The sequence below is a fragment of the Stigmatopora nigra genome, chromosome 8 (genome assembly GCF_051989575.1).
Source record: "Stigmatopora nigra isolate UIUO_SnigA chromosome 8, RoL_Snig_1.1, whole genome shotgun sequence".
Lineage (NCBI taxonomy): Eukaryota > Metazoa > Chordata > Actinopteri > Syngnathiformes > Syngnathidae > Stigmatopora > Stigmatopora nigra.
The window spans coordinates 11,078,374-11,098,379 of NC_135515.1; the positions used below are offsets into that span (position 1 = coordinate 11,078,374).

The 20,006-nt window shown below is 38.1% G+C and overlaps 2 protein-coding genes across 5 annotated transcripts in view; one reads left to right on the plus strand and one right to left on the minus strand.

Annotated features, from left to right (window-relative positions):
* The window catches only part of egfem1 (EGF-like and EMI domain containing 1), a 33,131-nt gene extending 21,098 nt beyond the window's left edge, over positions 1-12,033 (minus strand). The window contains exons 1-16 of the mRNA XM_077723289.1: positions 11,812-12,033; positions 9,931-10,062; positions 9,718-9,827; positions 9,513-9,617; positions 5,730-5,852; positions 5,377-5,499; positions 4,778-4,903; positions 4,535-4,657; positions 4,020-4,142; positions 3,702-3,839; positions 3,508-3,630; positions 2,722-2,844; positions 2,161-2,397; positions 1,948-2,076; positions 388-516; positions 101-229 (exon numbers count right to left, since the gene is read on the minus strand). Coding sequence (XP_077579415.1) covers positions 101-229; positions 388-516; positions 1,948-2,076; positions 2,161-2,397; positions 2,722-2,844; positions 3,508-3,630; positions 3,702-3,839; positions 4,020-4,142; positions 4,535-4,657; positions 4,778-4,903; positions 5,377-5,499; positions 5,730-5,852; positions 9,513-9,617; positions 9,718-9,827; positions 9,931-10,062; positions 11,812-11,924 — 2,086 coding nt within the window. The 5' untranslated portion in view covers positions 11,925-12,033. The remainder of the gene's footprint in view (positions 1-100; positions 230-387; positions 517-1,947; positions 2,077-2,160; positions 2,398-2,721; positions 2,845-3,507; positions 3,631-3,701; positions 3,840-4,019; positions 4,143-4,534; positions 4,658-4,777; positions 4,904-5,376; positions 5,500-5,729; positions 5,853-9,512; positions 9,618-9,717; positions 9,828-9,930; positions 10,063-11,811) is intronic.
* A 608-nt stretch (positions 12,034-12,641) lies between these two features.
* Positions 12,642-19,625, plus strand: mffa (mitochondrial fission factor a). 4 transcript variants are annotated; one of them, XM_077722512.1, is made up of 8 exons: positions 12,642-12,861; positions 13,687-13,906; positions 14,546-14,715; positions 14,836-14,930; positions 16,606-16,767; positions 18,668-18,724; positions 18,912-18,996; positions 19,086-19,625. In XM_077722512.1, exons 2-8 carry the CDS (start codon positions 13,693-13,695, stop codon positions 19,215-19,217), a joined length of 915 nt encoding a protein of 304 aa, XP_077578638.1. In that variant the 5' UTR covers positions 12,642-12,861; positions 13,687-13,692; the 3' UTR covers positions 19,218-19,625. The 4 variants fall into 4 exon arrangements, with proteins under 4 accessions (XP_077578638.1, XP_077578639.1, XP_077578640.1 ...); XM_077722513.1 differs by lacking the exon at positions 18,668-18,724; XM_077722514.1 differs by lacking the exon at positions 16,606-16,767.
* The last annotated feature ends 381 nt before the right edge of the window (positions 19,626-20,006 follow it).

Sequence of the window (20,006 nt, forward strand, 5' to 3'; positions counted from 1 at the left end):
ACCACTTTGATAGGATTGTAATATTTGTCTCCCTGCTGTATGAATTAACAACTATAAAAAGCCAGCGCTAATTGTTGGTATAACTCAATTTGGTACTCACGCAAATGGCAGTTTCGCCCATATAATCCTGGAGAACAAAGACAAGCTCCAAATAGACGGTGGCAGGGTCCATTGTTTGGACAGTTGCACTTTTTTAAGCACTGACTTCCGAAATAACCTCCCGGACAACCTGCAAAATTGAATGACAACAGAACACTAGAATAAGCATTTTTATTGAAATTAGCGAAAAAAAAATAAGTTCAGAATACACTGAAGGAGAATATTTTTTAAGTTCAGTGTATCCTGAACGTATTTTTCTTTTGATAATGTGTGAATTTGTGTACAAACCATTCTCGCACTGTAGGCCTTGTATGCCAGGAGGGCATGAACATGTTCCAGACACAGGGTCACATGTGCCTCCATTTTTACATTGGCAGAGACTATTACAAGTTGGCCCATAAGTGCCCTGTGGACAAGCTGGAGAAAAATTGGGGTCTTGAGAAAAGTACAGTAAAGTGGGTATAATTTCTCTCATTTTCAAAATAGACATTTAACATGAAAACAACAAAACATTTTTCAATTATACTGGTAAATGAAAACAAATTGGACTTGAACCTAGGACCCCAGAGCTGTGAGGCCGACGTGCCAACCACTCATTCACCGGCCGGCCCGATTTATCAAAAAAACTATATAAAAAAAATGAAATTCTCATGCACTTAGCTCAATTTTCTTCTCCTGAATACCAGTTTGACTCAGGTCCATATCGAATACAGTCTGTAATCACAGAAGTGCATGGAAAGAGCAGGCCGTTGCTTTTAAATCCAACATTGAACCTCATTGGATTGGTTTACTGTGGACCTTGGCTTAAAAGATTTTTTTTGCTTTTTCTTTTTTTTGTCTACATAAATAATCTTCCAACCTTCACAGAAGACCCAACAAGTTTTGATATATGATCCTGAATCAATGCATGCAGAAGGCCACCTCTAAAAAGTGGAACTCACTTGTATAGATAGCCAAATAGAACAAACAGATGGATTATCCCAATATAGAGTGTTTGAGAGGAATAGTGTGCATGTGAGTGCATATACGTGTGAGTGCACATATGTGTGTGCATGCAAAAATTCATGGCCCAAAATAATCATGATAAATGCAATTATACTACATAACATTTTTAACAGTCATAAAAGGCAATATAAATCTGTAATGTGTGTACATATACATGAAAATAAAACGTTGAACTATATTTGTATTCCATAGAAACAGCCCACAGGGATGAGTGGTTAGCACATTGGCTTCTCAGTTCTGGGGTCCTGGGTTTGATCCCAGGGTGGTCCTCCTGTGTGAAGTATAAATTACTTGTGTGGGTTTTCTCCAGGTACTCTGGTTTCCTCCCACATTCCAGAAACATGCAGGTTACACTTTAAATTGCCCCTAGGTATGGGTTTGACGGTGAATGGTTGTCTGTCTCCTCGTGCCCTGCAATTTGCAGGCTACCAATTCAGGGTGTCCCCCGCCTCGTGCCCGATGTGAGCTGGGATAGGCTCCAGCACCCCCTGAGACCCTTGTCAGGATTAAGCGAAATTGAATGATGAATGAGATTCCATTAACAATAATCCTAATTTTAGTTCAGGAATAAACCGTAAGCCTTGATAGCTGTGCTTTACGGGAATGGTATTTATGACAGTTATATAGGAAAATGTAAAAATTGTTTATTCTGTATTTTTAAATAAGTAAAAACACAAATGGAAAAAAAACCTAAGGTGATATATTTGACCTTTTTAGGGTGACAAAACTCTTTAAAACAGTTTAAAGAATGTTGGAAAATAATGTAGAGCTTGTAATTTCTAATGCAAGAAGCAGATGTGCTAGGAACTCCACATATAAATTATAATACACGGTTGAACTTACTATCATTGCAAAGAGTGCCAGCCCATCCAGGTGAGCATTCACAGCGGTCTTTATTTTCAGTACATTCTCCATTTACACAGTCTTCACATCGCCAACTGCAATCTTCCCCAAAAGTGTTATCCAGACACACTGACAACAGAAAGAAAAGAAAAGGTTTCCATCTTCAAAAATGTTAACATCATTAGAGCATAGGTGATTGTGATTCTATTTTACCAATTTGACTGTCCAGTTGAAATTGTACTGGATGGTTTTTGAAGCTCTCAAACTTTTCATCAAAGTCACCAGGAACATCATCATTTTCACTCCCATATCTGGAATGTGATGCTGCTGTGTAGTGGAGAAGCTGGGGAATGTTGCGGAAGACCAGCTCTGGCAATCTGTAGACTTCCTGCTGTTCATCATCCTCTTCCTCCTCCTCCTCATCTTCCTCCAACACACCACCGTACAAAGCTACAAAGGCAACAACATTTCACCTAGTTAAGATAAAATTAGATTATATATTCTATTTACTGAAAAAAAATGTAAAATAAATACTCACTTAGATTTCATGTAGATGGAATTGTTAATTTTATAATTCTATCATCCAAATTCCCCATTGATCTGCCGTTATTTTTATTTTTTTTTGTAAAAATAATCTAGTCAAGTTGTCCCATCCCTAACTTTCCCATGGTAAAGATAAGGTCAGTTAGGCCATATGTAGAACAGGTATCAGAGGTGCATGCTGATATCTGGTATTATTCATTTTTTTGTAAGAATTAGGTTAATACTACTCACGAATGCAAGTGTGCTGATCTGCATCCAGACGGAAACCTCCTTGGCAAAAACACTCATATGTTCCCGGAGTGTTAACACAGTCATGATCACAGCCTGAAATCTCTGCCAAGCACTCGTTGATGTCTTGTGGGTTCAAGGGAGGAGATATACATAGGAGATGGATTGCAAAGTTATCATGGACGATGAAGCAGAAAATGGATGTCTCGAGTAGGTACAAAATTCAATTGTAATTATTATATTATATACTATTTGTGTAGTCGTTTCTATATTAATGAAGATGCCTCTTCAGTTATCATGAGAGTTCCAAGATTAAGTTATGAGCAAGAAATATTCACTGAGTTTGATCTTGAAAGATCAAGCCATGACCGAATCAAACACTGTTAAATTTGGTGCTACATTGACCAGATGCTGATCATCTATGTAAAAGACCTGCCTATCATTCTGCCTATATTTTGTTTTTATTATTTTTTTGGTCATTTTTGGTAATCCCTGAAAAGAAACTCCCTCATTTATATATTGTGCGTTTTAATTCAAAATGTTACCAAACATTTTTTTAAAAACTCACAAGATACACTTAAAAATCTAATTGAGAGTCATCCCTAAACTGTGGAATTTTCAGTTTTCTTGGTTCTTAGCAGCTAAGAAATCCTGTTATTTGTCACAAAATCTGGAATATCTTCTATTACTTGAACTCGCTTTGGGATTTGCATGGAGCACAACTATGCCACATGGGGAAAAAACGCAAAACAAAGACAAGATCGTCTGCCAGCAATCCAAAATGCTTACCCTCGCAACCACAGCCATCCGAATTTTGTGTGTGGCCAGCTCTGCAGCTGCATTCGTAGCCGCCTGGATAGTTTTTGCAGAAGTGACTGCAACAGGATTCCCCATTGACACACTCATCACTGTCTGGGGTAGTAATACATTGTAAGTTTTGGCAAACAGTACAGAGGGAACACAAGGCTGAAATAAGTTCTGACCTATGCAGGTCCTTCTGTCCATGTCCAACTGGTAGCCATGATGGCATGAGCAAAGGGGCCCATTGGTGGTGTGCTCACACTGATGAGAGCAACCACCATTATTCTTCTCACAGCTGTTAACAATCTCCATTTCAATGCCTGCAGTGTTCACATGTGTACGACCACACAAAAGACAAGATTTTTGGCAAATGAGGACAAATGAGGTTGGTTTTGAATACAGGCAAAAGAGTCATGCAATGCATTTGAGATGTACAGAAAGATTCCTCATCCACAATGCATGTTCAATGAAATTGGAGGAAAAAACGTATCTGTACTCACGATAGCATCGTTTTCCATCTGCACCAAGCTCAAAGCCTGGATGACAAACACATCGAAAGGAGCCCAACATATTAACACATCCATGGGAGCACTTGCTATGCCCTGAATTGCACTCATCAATGTCTGTTGAGGAATGAACATGCAAAGAAATACATCTATTTTAAATGTGAATAAAATATATGTGTATATATTCGGATAAGAAATAAAACAATTGTGCCGAATACAATTATTAAAAAGCATGTGAATAGACTACTCCTTTCAACAACTCCAGAATAAAGCATATGGGTGAACGAACTTAAAGTAAACTGCTAGTGCAGTGGAAGATAAGTGGAACACATATTTTTCTAGTAAAACGAGCAAGAATACCATGGGGGGGAACTCTCGTTAGCCCAAGAACTAAGAGTAATTCAATTAATCCCTAACCCTACTCTCCCTAACCCTTAATTGTACATGATAAATCTATTGATAGATAGGTGTAAAGCAGAGGGATAGAGAGACAGAGATTGATTCCTCACCTTCACAGCTCTTGCCATCGTGAGCCAGAGTAAAACCAGGTCGACAGCTGCACTGAACATTTCCATCCACAGAGACACAAAGCTGAATGCAGCCTCCATTTCTCTCCTCACAGGGGTCCCTTACTGCCACACAAAAACACAGGAGATGTGACCAACACAAGTATATACGATAATACAGCTTTGGTAGATTTAAAGATTGTTGTTTTCAAAATTTGAAGGAGGAAATTAGGACGGATGACTTACATTCACAGTGCCTTCCATCTGTCTTCAAAGTGTAGTTCTTTCGACACTCACATTTATAGTTGTTGTCGCCCATTTCTAGACACTTGTGCTCACAACCTCCATTCAACACCAAGCAAGAATTTACATCTTAAATGCAAAAGAGAGTCATATGAATATTAGAATATAAAAAAATGTTAGATTATCTAAATTCACGACACCTAAAATCTCTGAAGTCATTCATAATTATGAAAAATGTTTGTGGTGCAAAATATCAAGTGATACTGGATTGTTTAAGCATCTTTTTCTACTCCTAAAAATCTCCTTGCATGCAATTTTCTGTGTGGTGTGCAATACAAAATATACAAAAATGTCTCGGTGGAATTTACCCTTGAATGATTTGATTTGATTTTGATAGAGATGATTAAAAACTGAAGAATGTAAAAGCTAAAAATATAATGAAAGCCAGGTAACTCTGGTAGTCATCCTGACATTGTAATATTCCCATCCATTGACTGTGTACTGAATATGAAATATTACTCATGTGCCTGAGCTTTTATGAGAAGAAAATATTTTAACACTGATGACTTTAGCAGAACTTCAAACTCTGTCTTTTTGGTTACCAATGCAGGTCCGTGCATCACTATGCATGCGGAATCCTTCCCTGCATTCACAATGATAAGAGCCTGGTATGTTGATACATCTCTGCTGGCATCCTCCGTTCAGCTCAGCACATTCATTGACATCTAAATACAAACAAATGTAAAACAATTAAATTGATAGTAGTAACCGATCTAACTGCTTATATCATTTGCTTGAATAGACATACGTCTGACTCCCCCCCAAACTTGTAGTATGTGGAAACCCCATTTCCATCAATTCTCAAAAGACATATCATTTACTTCTTCGAAAGTAAAAATATATATTTTATCAGAAAATGAATGCATGAATGGTTGAATCCTAATGTTTTTCTTACCTTGACATGATTTTCCATCTGGCCCCAACTCACTGCCTTGAGGACACTTGCAATAGTAGCTGCCAATGGTATTGCAACAAAAACCTTCACAGCCTCCTTGGTCCACATCACATTCATTTATATCTGATCAGAAAAAAATATTATTAATATTGTTTCTGGGTTCATTCAATGTGAACATGTGTGATTGTTTATTTAAACAAAACAATATTTGATTCTATAATCAACAAAGGGGAAAAACAACAATAACAATGAATTCATAAATCATTCTGAAAAGGCATTAAAAAAAACAAGTTATAACAAATGGTGGTCTTACCCCCACAATTCCAGGCTAATGTTGGGTTCTGAGATCAAGGCATGAGATGACAGGTGTTTCTAATGAGCATTTACTATTGGAAGAATTGTGTTCTTTACATTCCTAAATGTTATTTTCAACTAGGTATTGCTTTGATTTAGAAAGAAAGAACAAGCCATACAGAGAGACAGAAGGTAGAGAGCGAGTGGCGTTCAAAATTGTTCAGACTTTTAATTTCAAGAGGCTACAGAAGACAGTCCTGTGAGATCTTAGTAACAAAAAATGGGTCGCCTTTTTAAGAATTTAACAGGGCCACACCCACTCTTTGTTACTGAAACCAGACAGTCATTGATTGAAAAGTGTTTTCTGGAGTGGATTGGATTGTAGCACTCTCTCCGTTTGTTATCACTGGTTCCACCAAATTCATGAATAAATTTGAGTTTTTTTAGAGGTGATTTTTGTGAGAGATTACAATTTTAAAAACTTCTCAATTTTGTTACAAGTACAATTTTTCCATCAATTACCATAATTTCCAGACTACTATAAATTGTACCTTACTATAAGTCACACAAGCTAAATAATTAACAATGAAGAAGGGAAAGAAGGGGGAGAAATAAGCAACGCTCCGCCCAGTGCTCGTAGAGACATTACACAAGGGAGATGCGACCAGAAAGACAGTGCCCATGATCTTCTTATGAGCAGCCTCTCGCCTCCGCTGTATGCTCATATATCAAAATTTGTCTTGTATCTCAAATTGCTCGTATGTTGAGGTACCACTGTATTCCCTTCTGGACCAGTTGTGTCTGAAAGGGGGCGGTTAAAAAATGCCATGCATGGTGTTACAGGCCCAACAAGTGAGCAAACAGCACCCTGGCTTATTAGTTACATCAAGAAGTAAATCCAAACATGTGGATTTAAATCTTGACATTTGGCATTTTGTTTTCCAAAACATGTTTTATAGATACACAGTCATCATTTATTTCAGATAATTAAGTGCATTCTAAACCTTACTGTGAAGTGCTCTTGAGGAGCTACTTTAAGAAAGGCAGTGATAACAGTTTCCCATCCGTTGCATAGACAACCCACATCTGCACAAATGCTCATGTGTTCTCTACAGACAAACTGATTCCAGATTTCTGCATATATCATTAAGTTGTCCTGGCATAACTCGTTGTATGCACACTATTCAAGAATGTTTCTCAAGACAAAACTACTCTTCCTCCACCAAAAAACAGCCCCAAGTAGTCAGTCAGCAGATACAGCTAAGGATATGCCATTGGGCAATCATAATTTTCTATAAAGTAGAATTAAAGATTTATGTGGTTTCTACAATGTTGTTAGGGAACATGGAACGGATTGAGCTAATGTTAACAGGTTGTTGACTGAGGAAGATGTCAGTGTTGCAGCTGTGCTGGCCAAATTGAAGTCTCAATCTGACCAATCAATAAACCTTGTATCCACCAAGGTCTTATGCATTCTCGCAAATGATGCTTTTAAAATAATCATTAATTAAAAAGGTTCAGCTATTGACCTCCACGCTATGCAAGACAATTACTCTACGTTTCTTCTCTTGTACCTTCACCTGGTCCTACACAACGGACACTCATAATAAACAGAAAGCTCCATGTTTGGCTTGTGTGTTTGCCTGATTCGAGGACCTTCGCCCATGAAGGTAACACTGTTGTTATTGTTTTTACTTTAGAAGGACATATTGGACAAGAACAGGTTTCACAGGTACATATCGTACACCCAGGTGTGTTTGATTTAGTAGAATGTTAAATTTGTCTTGTTCAGACATGAACTGCAAATAGGGTGATAGGTGAGTCTATGGATACATTTTCACTGTAACAAATACAGCAATTCAAGAGTTTGTATAACCAGAACAAAGATTGAAGGCGAACCATAGGTGATGCGTCACATTTAAAAAGGATGGATACTCAGTTTGCCACAAGTGGCTTCAATGCAACACACAACTAGGCCTACATTTTTCCACTTGGGAGTTGGAATGTTATCGGCCAGGATATATAAAGTTTAGAAAAATGTGATAATAAATCTTACGGTCTACTAACACTGACTCTCAAGGTAAAAATCAGGATCCCTGCACTCCTGTTTTTATTATATTTGGCCCACATTTGATCAATTCAACATTTTTTGGAGCAGTGGTTCTTAACCTTGTTGGAGCTACCGAACCCCACTAGTTTCATATGCGCATTCACCGAACCCTACTTTAGTGTTACGAATCACTGTTCTGGAGATACCAAAACATCAACTGAAAGATTGGTTGGATGAATGTAGCATTAAAAACTTAAAACCCTTTTTTTTGCCTCAAGTTTTGTGCCTCAGTCTCAATTGAGGAGTAAACTGTTAGTGTAAGTGTAAGAGAAAAAGAAGGTGCACAACCAAACGTTCCAAAACATAATAAGATTTACATTTTTCATGAAACCAATAACTGTAACTTTGTATTTACTATTAGTATTATGATTATTACTATTGCAAAGTGGTCTTTTTTATTGTTTCGTGGCAAAAACTGCTTGTACAATATACAAAGATTTGTGATAGATGATTCAGAATTCTGTTTTGGCTGCACAAAGTAGTCAAACAAAGGCCAAAAGTATATCGCTCCACAACTTATACCAAAGTTCAAGTGCTATTGCAATGCAGAATTTCTCCACATATCATATGCACATTCTCTAAATCAGGCTTCACCAATAAATTTGTCAGAAGAAAGCATAATGAGAAAATGAAAAATATTTATGGTTAAAGAAAACCAAAAAGTGAGGTTTTACTAAGATGAACTGAAACTTTAGAATGTGTTAAAGACAAACCCATAGAAATCCTGATCAAACCTGTCACCCCAATGTGTGAAAGCAAATAGTTCAGGTTAAAACACTTAGAGCAGACAGCTTCCTCAAACGACACATGCTCGTGACATGTCACAAAGAATTTGGTCCATTTAAAAACAGCATTAGGCAGGCCTACCTCTAAGAGAATGGTTAAGCCTCTGTGGTGTGCCTGTTTATTTGTACAGTAAGTGTATGCATGTGTGCATTGGGAAGCAGTCACCTCTGTTTCCTCATGTTACTTTTAATATTCCTAAAAGTACCTGCAGTAGGCATTTTACAGGATGTGATTGTTTCTTGAATGAGGGGGGAATGCTCATGAAATACATCACGAGAGATTTGGGTGGCTTAGGGTACCAAGCGAGTTAAGCACAGTAGGTCATTATAGCAGCCACACTCACCAGAAACAGAAACTTCAAACTAAGCCATTACCTCTTAAATTAAACATTACAACATTTAGCAGCAGAAACCTCAAAGACTAAACCACCTTATCAAAGCTCCAAATATAGCAATGTCAAATGAGTAGTAGCCCTGAACTTGACGTTTTACTAAAAGTTTGCCCTGTCCCAACATATTGTGTGAAACTTCCTATAATTGAATTCTAAACAAGTTATGATACATTGCAACGTACAACAATGAGTAAAAACTTACCATACTGGCACCGTGTCCCTTTAAATCCTTTTGGGCAGTCACATATATGATCTCCAGTTTCTGCACATCGTCCTCCATTGAAGCACATATTGGTACTGCATACTCCTAAGAGTATGGCATGTAATAATGTTTTCCGACTGATTTATTTTTTGGCTTCACTGTGATTTTTTATATACATACATATATTAAAAATGCTAATACCCACTATGTTGACAGCCAGGTTCACCATCTCTTTGAGTCCAACCAGGGCAGCAACGATAAACCGTATGGATATCAGTCTTGTATATTTGTCTATATGTTGTGTAGTATGTTGTCCTGTGGAAAACATGATTAATTTCATTTTTACATGATTGTAATTGTTACAAATGCATATGAAGATGAGCAATGGATGAGAGGTGAAGAAAGTATGAGCGGTCACCTCCTCTCATAACCCATACACCTGTAGCCTGCACAACCTTGCCTCCCCACCATAACCATGCGTGTAAAAGCCTGTACACAAGGCTGAGGTCTTCCCAAAACAGACATCTCCTGGCTGGTGCAAACATTAGGCCTGCAATGTAAAGACAGATATTGATGAATATTTCATCACAATGCGATATTGATTTGTTGGTTGATTATTCAATATTTACCAATTTAAAAAAAAAACTATCAGGATTTCAATCAGGTCAAGTACATTCTATAGATTTAACACAAAATATTTTAGATTAGAAAGATGAATGAATCAATGAATATCGATTTAAGAATTTGGAGTATGTCATTCATATTAAAATGGTTCAGAAGTGCCCCTCACAGAGCTCTTAAAAACTTTAAATTGGCCCTAGGTTTGAGTGTGAACGTGAATTGTGGTTTGTCTCATTGTGGCCCACGATTGGCTGACAGCCAATCATGGGTGTCCCCCACCTACTGCCCATAGTTGGCTGGGATAGGCTAACACATCCCTGTGACCCCTGAATATAAGAGCTGAAAATGAATAAATGTATCAGGCTCTTGGTCCTATGTGTACGTATAAAATGCAAGATGAAACAATCACCCAAGGTTTCTTTTCCAAGAGAAACTGAAAATGTGCTAACTTTTCAAAAGTTGTCAAGTATCCCTAACTAAGCATGGACCTCCTCTCAAATCATCTGGTTCCAATTCAAGTTAGCCTGAAGTAAATTAGAGGTGCTGCGCTTTTCTTGTCATCAAGACATTTTGTTAAACCTTGTGCAACACATTTTTATTTCAAGAGACATGTGTTGGCGAAACACCATAAACAGTGGCATGAAAGGTTTTGTGAGACGCTGCGTGGTTATCACCCAAGGTGGCCAGGTGGATGAGTGGTTGGTGTGCCAGCCTCACAGTTCTAGGGTCGAGAGTTCGATCCAAAGTGGGGCCTCAGTGTGTGGAGTTTGCATGTTCTCCACAGGCTTGCATGAATTTTCTCTGGATACTCCATTTTTTTGCATATCCCCAAAACATGCTTGTATGCTGATTGAACAGTCTAAATTGCCTCTAGGTGTGATTGTGATTGGTTGTCCATCTCCTCGTGCCCTGTGATTGACTGGCCACCAATTATTCACTGAATAATCTGTTTTCCCTCAATATCCTGAAAACATGCATAAGCTGGTTGTTTTTTTTTTAAATTTGAATGTATGATTGTGAACGGTGGTTCATCTCATTGTGCCCTGCAATTCACGGACAACCAATTGCCTACTGCCCGGAGTTAGAAGGGATAGGCTCCAGCACCCCCACCACCTTTGTGAGAATAAACAATCAGCAGATGGTATCCACGAGCCAGCTGTTTAAACCCTTCATTTCATCTTCTGAAAGTGTGAACTCCAGTGGTCGGTGGTCCAATCAAAAGAATAACTTTGATGAGGCAGTATTTTGTAAGCAAACACATTTTAGCATGGGCCCGGCCGATGAGAGGTTAGTGCGTCGGCCTCAAAGCTCTGGGGTCCTGGGTTCAAATCCAGGTTGATCCATTTGTGTGGAGTTTGCATGTTCTCCCTGGGCTTGCGTGGGTTTGTCTGGGTACTCCGATTTCTCCCACATTCCAAAGACATGCATGGTAGGCTTATCGGACACTCTAAATTGCCCCTACGTATGAGTGTGAGCGTGAATGGTTGTTTGTCTCCTTGTGCCATGCGATTGGCAGGACACCAATTCAGGGTGTCCCTCCCTCCAGCACCCCCCGCGAACCTCGTGAGGATAAAGCGGTTTAGAAAATGAGACGAGGTGAGACATTTTAGCAATACACGTACTGACAATGTCCATTGTATCTTTATTTTACATTTAATTTGCAAATTGCTCTACTTACATGTCCAAACGCAATTCCAACGATGACCCGGCGTGCAAAGTGCTAAATGATATCAGACACAAAGTGAAAATGTCTGGAAACATCTTTTCGGATGAAAAAGCTGATTTAATCATTAATCAGTCATCGAGGTTTAAGAAAAAACTATCGGTTAAAGTGGATCAAAAAGTTAAGAGTATTTGGTGCTCCAAATGTGGTCCCGACGTCTGCACAGTGAGGATGAAGGTCGGCGTTTAATGTCAGCAGGTTTTAGTAGCGGCACGTAAACGCACCACCCACAGTGAAAGAGGAGCTCGCTTAAAACCATTTCCTACACCCAGTAGCGCTGATCACTGCTGAATTTACAAATGTTCAAGCTGTTTACTATCTTAACATTGCACTACACCTTATTATACCTTTTATGGTGCATTTTGGCAAATCTTCTCCAAGTAGTGGTGCATTTTTTTCATAGAGGATTTTTTTAAAAAGCTGACTTGCAGAGCCCACGGAATTTACTGAAATAATCCGTTTTCTGCCATAATTTATTGCCAAGAAAAGAACAAAATTGCACGTTTTTTCATGTTTGTATGGAACCTAAACTTATTCTGTTGCAATCAATATTACAAAAATAAAATAACACAGCTTTATTGATAATCGTATGTTAAAAGAAATTGGCATTTTTTAAAATAATATTCATAATTTAATTTTAGGATGTTATACAATAATATCATTCAAAGCAGTCTCGTAATATTGTGAAAGGGTCCCTAAAGTTGTGGTAATTGAGTTTATACGTAAAACTCCAGTTCGTAAATACGTTTCTGCTTTCGATTTGAGCGGTCGTCTGCGTGACGTCATTTCCCATGGTGATAAGGACCTCCCTGTTGTACTGCGCACATGATGATGAGGAAAGGTTCCTCTCCGACATCTACACTCTTCGTTTTCTGACAGCTCACGCTTTTTAGAAGTCGGATTGCAATATTATAGTCCAGTCCTTGAGAATAATCTTAAAAGGTTTCTTGCAACTCAGGATCTCTATTAGAAAACGTGTTGGGGAAATTGCTAGCGTCAAAAAGGGTGAGATATACATACTCAGCTCCCTCTTTTCAATGGCGCTTATGCTAACCATAACAGGCTTCCGTCACAAACGCAGTTATAATTGACTGATCAAAATTAATGTCAATGTTATGTGGTAGAAACTGACATTTAAACCATGGTACATTACTTCACTCCAATTGCAATGTGTGTAGATATTTGTATAATAGGGCGTATGGTAGTTTGCTTGAGGGTGACCGCTACTGTAGCAACCAGTGCTATCTCGTCTCATCTCATTTTCTGAACCGCTTTATCCTCATTGGGATCGCGGGGGGTTCTGGAGCCAATCCCAGCTGTCTCCGGGCCAGAGGTGGGGGACACCCTGAATCAGTGGTCAGCCGATCGCAGGGCACAACTAGACGGGCGACCATGCACACTCACACTCGTACCTAGGGGCAATTTAGAGTGTCCAATCAGCATGCATGTTTTGGGAATGTGGGAGGAAACCGTTGTACCCGAAGGAAACCCACGCAGGCAAGGTAGAGCATGCAAACTCCACACCAGTGGACCGATCTGGATTTGAACCCAGGACGCCAGAGCTGTGAGGCCGACGTGCTAACTACTCGCGTCACCAAGCCGCCCACCAGTGCTATTAATTCAAAATATTACTAAGAATAGTGTTTATTATCCAGCCCCAAAGAAATTAAAATTCTATGGTTTCCTTTCTGCTGACCCTTGATATACATTCGCTATAGTTTACTAGCATGTAATTTACTGCAACTGTTCTGTTATTGTTCATCATTATTTCTTGTTTTTTATGGAATTAATGATGGTGCAAATAATAAAAAATGTATCAATGTTTGTCAGGGCCAAATGAGCAGCGCGACATTTCCCTCTCCCATTGCTGAGATGGCAGAAATTAACCGTATACACTATGATCTGGAGTACACAGAGGGCATCAGCCAGAGAATGCGCATACCTGAGATGCTTAAAGTGGCTCCACAAGGTCAGGAGGACTCTGGTCTTAACTCACAGCAGTTACCACACAGCGTTACAATGCAAGTCCCAGAACGAATTGTTGTCTCAGGTCTGTATTATTTTTGTGTCCTCAACAACAGCCAACTGTTCCTTTTTATTGGTGGCTTTGTAGTGGTAGTACAGCTTTTCAAGGGTAGCAAATTTAATATTTGTATTGTTGTTACTTCTCATGGATTATTTAAAGTGATTTCGGAAGTCAATATCACATTAAATTAGCTAAAAAGGAATGAATTAATACAAATATAGTTCACGTTTTGATTGTGTTTATCATCTTTACTTCCAAAAATCTCTCGGAGCCAGTAAGGTAAATACAAGATTTTTTGTCAAGATCAGTACCCAACTTCAATAAAAGTATTTGGTAAATCAGGAATTATTTTGCGGGTAACAATTTCAAAGAAGAATTAAATCAGTTCCACAAAGGGCCTCCTTTGTGGATGCAGGTTTTTGTTCCAAGAGGACACATTTTAACCAGTCTAGTGTTTTTTAAGTCGTTCAGTCAGATTCTGACTGTTTCTACACCAACATGTATTCATTACTGTCGGATTTGAATCCGTTGGAATTAAAACCTGCACCCATTGCAACCCTTTGTGGAATTGGTTTGACATATATGTCTTTTAAGTGTCATGATTTCAGTTTCAGTGTTTTTATCCTCATCAACTAAATTCTATACAAAAAATTCCTTCTTCAGGAGACAGTGATGACAAGCAGTTTTCAAGACCCAGAGACCTGGATTTAATCCAGTCGACACCATTAGAAGCCTTGTCTCTAAAGACACCCCCAAGAGTACTCACACTCAGTGAACGTCCTTTGGACTTCCTGGAAGATGAGCAAAGAGCAGCTTCAGAAAATGAGCCCATGGTAAGTGCAATTCAGTTTTATTTTCATTCCATTTTAGTGTAGGAAAAGCAATTAGGAAGATATACACTTAATAATCATTAAGCATGAATATTTTTACATTTTTCTTCATTTTAAATTTAGATGCGACCACAAGCGCGCTCAAGACGTGAACGCTCAGCTAGTGAGAATACAGCTGTCCGTCATAACAGTCAACAATTGATGCATCATGAGTCAGCGTGAGTATTTTTCCAGCCATTCTTATGCCTCCATTTTGCTTGCTGCATCTTTTTCCTGCTTTTTTTCTTCATTCATCTTTCCACTTTTTGTAATGAGACCCTTTAGTGTCAATTGCAATCACATTTGTTTTCTTTTTGTCAATATTTCATTTCAAAATATATCCAACCAAGTTACATTATTAGTAATAGTTAAACACATATGTGTGGGGGTGGAGTGATTAGCATCTCCTCCTCACATTTCTTTGATCGAGGGTTAATTCCCCAGTGGGTTCCAACTTTTCTTTGTGGAGTTTGCATGTTCTCTTCGTGCCTGTGTGGGTTTTCTACAGGTTGAACACACTAAGTCATGTGTCAAAGTGGCGACCCGGGGGCCAAATCTGGCTCACCGCATCATTTTGTGCGGCCCGAGAAAGTAAATCGTGAATGCCGACTTACTGTTTTAGGATCAAATTAAAATGAAGAGTATAGATGTATATTAAATTTCCTGATTTTCCCCCTTTTAAATCAAAAAATGTCATTTTTTAATCCATTTTTTCTGTTTTTAGTTAAAAAAAATCATTTTGTAAAATTTAAAAATATATTTGAAAAAAGGATGTGACTTATCTGACAAATTTAGCCCAAAATAAGGTAACTTCAGCACCTATGAGTGAGGCAGTTTGGGACTGGATGTCCCAAAATGATTTTTTTTGCAAAAATGCCCATGAACTTCATGCTATAGCACAGGAATTAGCCCCTATGAATGTTCCTAAAAGGGCACTAGTTTGTGCATATTGTGTTCAGAAAAGAGTTTCTCCTGCGAACCAGGATTTGTCACTCACCCTTCAGCCAAGCCAAAATTAGGTGTCCTTGGCATCTGCAAGAGAGATCGGGGTAGTAATTCCCAATATTTTTTATCACAAAGACAAATTACTTACATTTTTGGTTCATCAACCGTTCTAAAAGTGGCCGGACACTAGATTGAAGGACCACCACCCAGCAGTGTCAAATGGGGGGAAAATACAAAGGATGTGAGCGAACATTGTGCACAAACACAAAACTTAACAGTTAAAAAACCGTAGAAATGGTTCATTTTTATTCATTTAAAGTTTTACACTGATAGTGATACTGATACAAGTATCAGAAAAGGGCCATCCCTAACATGGCCACCGACAAAAATCTTCAGACTACCCCGGATGATTGACACTTACCTAGTTTTCCCAATAAATCATTGCATGTTTCCGTTCATATGCATTGAGGATGACTCAGGTGTTTCTCCAATCTGCATTAATGCATATTTGCTTATTTTAAATTGAGATGTTACAATATAGTTTCTGTTTTTCATTTTTTATGCCACTTACTGACAATTAAGAATGAAGCATCCCATCTTATTTTAAACATTGTCACAACATCCGTATATGCATGTGATATTTTGTAATTAATATTTATATACTTGGCCTTGTTGAGACGTCTAATTTGCATGTCAGCCTGCTGTCTGTCTTTGCTTGATCCTCTGGCTGTCACAAAATATTCTTCAGAGCTATTTAGCAGTGCTGCTTTTATTAAAGTCGCTTAAAATTCACAATTTTGAGCAGAGTTCCTTTTTCCTCATTTCTCTTCCCTCCCTTATTCCCTTCTCTCTTCTTCTTTTCCTTATTTTTTTGTAAATTGGCTGGTCAAAATGGTTGCCTCCAAGAAGTGCAACAGATTCCCCCTCAGCCACTCTTCACCCACCTTCCCCTCCCAATGCGACTCAAGAAGAACACAATCTGCACAGCGATAGTGGCATTTTATCTTTCCTCCAGTCCACTACACGTCGGGCTTACCACCAGGTTCTTGAGGTCTTGGATGAAAACCACAGGTGACATCCTAATTGCCATAATCTCATTTGCCAATAAGAAGAACGCTAGATGCCAATATTTCTTTTTAGCGATCAAGCCCATTCAATAACAGTTTTGATCAGTCAGATTGGATCTTATTTTATAAACAGGTCCTTTCCATAATTATATGGATCCCAGGTTAAAATATGGTCTTATAAATTCAAATAAATTCACCTTTTTTTCTCTAAATAATGACAGTCCACTACATGTTAGGACTACTAGCAGGTTCTAGAGATCTCGAATGAAAACCACAGGTGACAATGTATTTGCAATAATGTCTTTTGCCCAATAAGAGCACTAGATGCAGTCAAACCCACTAAATAGCAGTGTTGATCAGTCAGATTGGATATATAAGCACTCACATACATAGGAGTGGACCTTATGTACTGTAATGAATTACGCCAGATGTCAGTGTAACAAGCAACTGGGTGCCGTCAGCTTGAAAAAATAACTCCGGTAATTGTATGATAATATGATGTGGAAATGGTAAGGACCGTATTTCATGGAAAACACTAGGTGGACATTACATTTTTTTTTCCAAAGACAATGAGCAGTTAATCCTGCCTCTACTTCCACACTAATATATGGTTCACGTTGTCATTAGGCATCCATCTGCCCTTTGCTCCTAAATATGGACGTCTTACACGGATAGTCTATTTACAAATAATATTATGTAAAAAATAAAATGGACTGTTAAGCTGCATGATTTAGTAAAATCCACCAACTATCAGAAATTTGAATATTTTAAGCATTAGTCAAATACATGCACTTACTATCTTTAACAATCATTAACATTATTATATACTTAATACTGCACTCTGCATTAATACCAAACTTAAATTTAATTAAGGGCACTGTACTAATTATTTTCAAGCTAATGATTGTAAGTTTCTGATTTTTTTTCTATTAGGTAGTGTACCCCATGATTTTCTTCTGTGTTTTCTGGGTTTCTCGGTTTCACCTACATGCAAATGTAATCTTAACCCTTTTAAGTGTATTGGTTGCTTTGGTAGCAAACTAATAGCATTTGGACTCGAAATGCTCCAATGCTGCTCCAAGCTTTGTTGCTTCACTATATATCGTGTTTTATATAAATCACTTGATGCCGACACACTCACACGATTGGTTAAGGCGAGAGGGCATCTTTGTAGAACAGTCCTCCAGTCACGGCGGACATAAGGCTTTGAAGGGTAAAAAAAAAATAACCCCCCAAAAAAAAAACATCCTGCTGGTGAGCAAACCAATGCCTTTAAAATGGGGAAACGGTTAACAGGGGCAGTTGCATGAAATTATGCCTGAAACACTGACAATTATTCAAAAATGAGTTAAATGCCTCTCTTAAACGGAAAAGTTTCTTCAGCTTTATGCTTGCCCATATTATTCAAATGGCAAATCAGTTGCATTTTTTTTCTCCATTTTTAAATCAATGTTTGCCATTGCCTATCTTGCTCAAGTCACAAAATTGCTGTTAGGGAACAAGATTTGTCAGTGTATATATAACCATTCATTTTCAGAAGCACTTCATCCTCACAAGGGGTGCTGGAGCCTGTCCCAGGGCTTCCGTTTAAAAAAATAATAATAATGGCTGAGCTAATAGTGGATATGACTGGAATTAAATTCCAAGACAACCTTACCAAGCAAGATTTCCTGTTGTGTTGAGAGCACTTCAAACTTCTTTGAGGGAAATATATTTTAATAATATTTTGGGAGTATGAAAAAAAAGTGTAATTTCACAAACACAATCCTTGGGGAATTAACCCTTGATTCAATAGGTTATGGGAGGGTATCAGTATTTGTGTATGTTTGTAGCACAGTGCTTTGTGCAAGTTTTAGCTCTTATTTGTCCCCTTTTTCCCAATCCGTATTTCCTCACTTCTGTAGAAAATCATCTCTGAGAGGGGGGTCGGCCTCAAGCACAAACCCCCTGCATGAGTCCAGGTAACATCATGTAGACTTTTCACTTTTCATTTGTTTCCCCTAATCTTTTAACCCATTCTTTTCTTACCTATCTTTCTTATTTGATGCACCATTTATTTGTGATCAATTAACGATATAACATGCATTTTAATCATTAAGTATTTTGAAAATGTTTCAAATAGAGGCTATTGTGTTGCTGTTGTTAAAGGCTTGCATTACCAACATATGAAAGCTCTCTGGATGGTGGATCTGATGACATGACCGTTGTAGATGCAGCAACACTTCGACGACAGGTTGGATGTTCACAATAACATTTCCTGTATTCAACTAAAAAAATATGACATGGTGACACTAATTGTAATATTCTGCTTTTAATCTGTAGCTTATCAAGTTAAATCGACGGCTCCAGCTTCTGGAGGAGGACAACAAGGAACGGGCAAAACGGGAGATGTTCCTGTACTCGGTCACTGTAGCTTTCTGGCTCATCAACACGTGGGTGTGGTTAAGACGTTGAAATACATCAGTATTGCTGCTACCATTGCAAAACAAGTCTATGTAGTAATGCTGTGTTTCAGTGATGTATGTGTGTGAGACATGTTACACTTGCAGCCATCTTAGCAAGGCCATCCATTTGCACGATGCACTCATGTTTTGTCTGGTTAATTTGTATTTTTGGGTTGTTTTTTTTCCACTTTTGTTTTCTTGATAGTTTCCTGCTTCACTATATTTTGTACACAAATGTTGAGCAATGCTAAGCATTATTTGTAAATATGTATCACTGTTAGTAAGGAGTAATGCCATATTTTGCTTTTAGAATACAAATGTTAAGCAATGCCACCAGGTATGAATATTTGTAAATATGTATTGCTTGAGGAAGGAGTAGTTAATAAAGTACAGCATGGTTTACCATATTAAGAACACTTGACATAATTGTGGCCTCCTATCCTTATAGACAGCTGTCTTATTAGGTCTGATATAATGAGCAATTCAAATCACAACTCCTGCTTTGGTCAGTCAGTTCAGGTAGTGAAATATTATGACATTCTCCACTAAATCCTTTTCTTGCTGACTGTGGTGTCTTAAAATGTCAAGGGAGGTCCATTTAACCAACAAACATGTATTTCTTCTTTGTATTACAACTGAGTGGATGCTCATTGGATTGTCTATAAGAAGCTACATGGGTTTGAATTAGGTCCAGTAAACGTGTCAAAAAGTACAGATATTACATAATAATGTTATTACCAAGTCGCAAATCCTATATCCGGTCTGCCAGCAATTCAGAATTGATCCAAGACCAGTCATT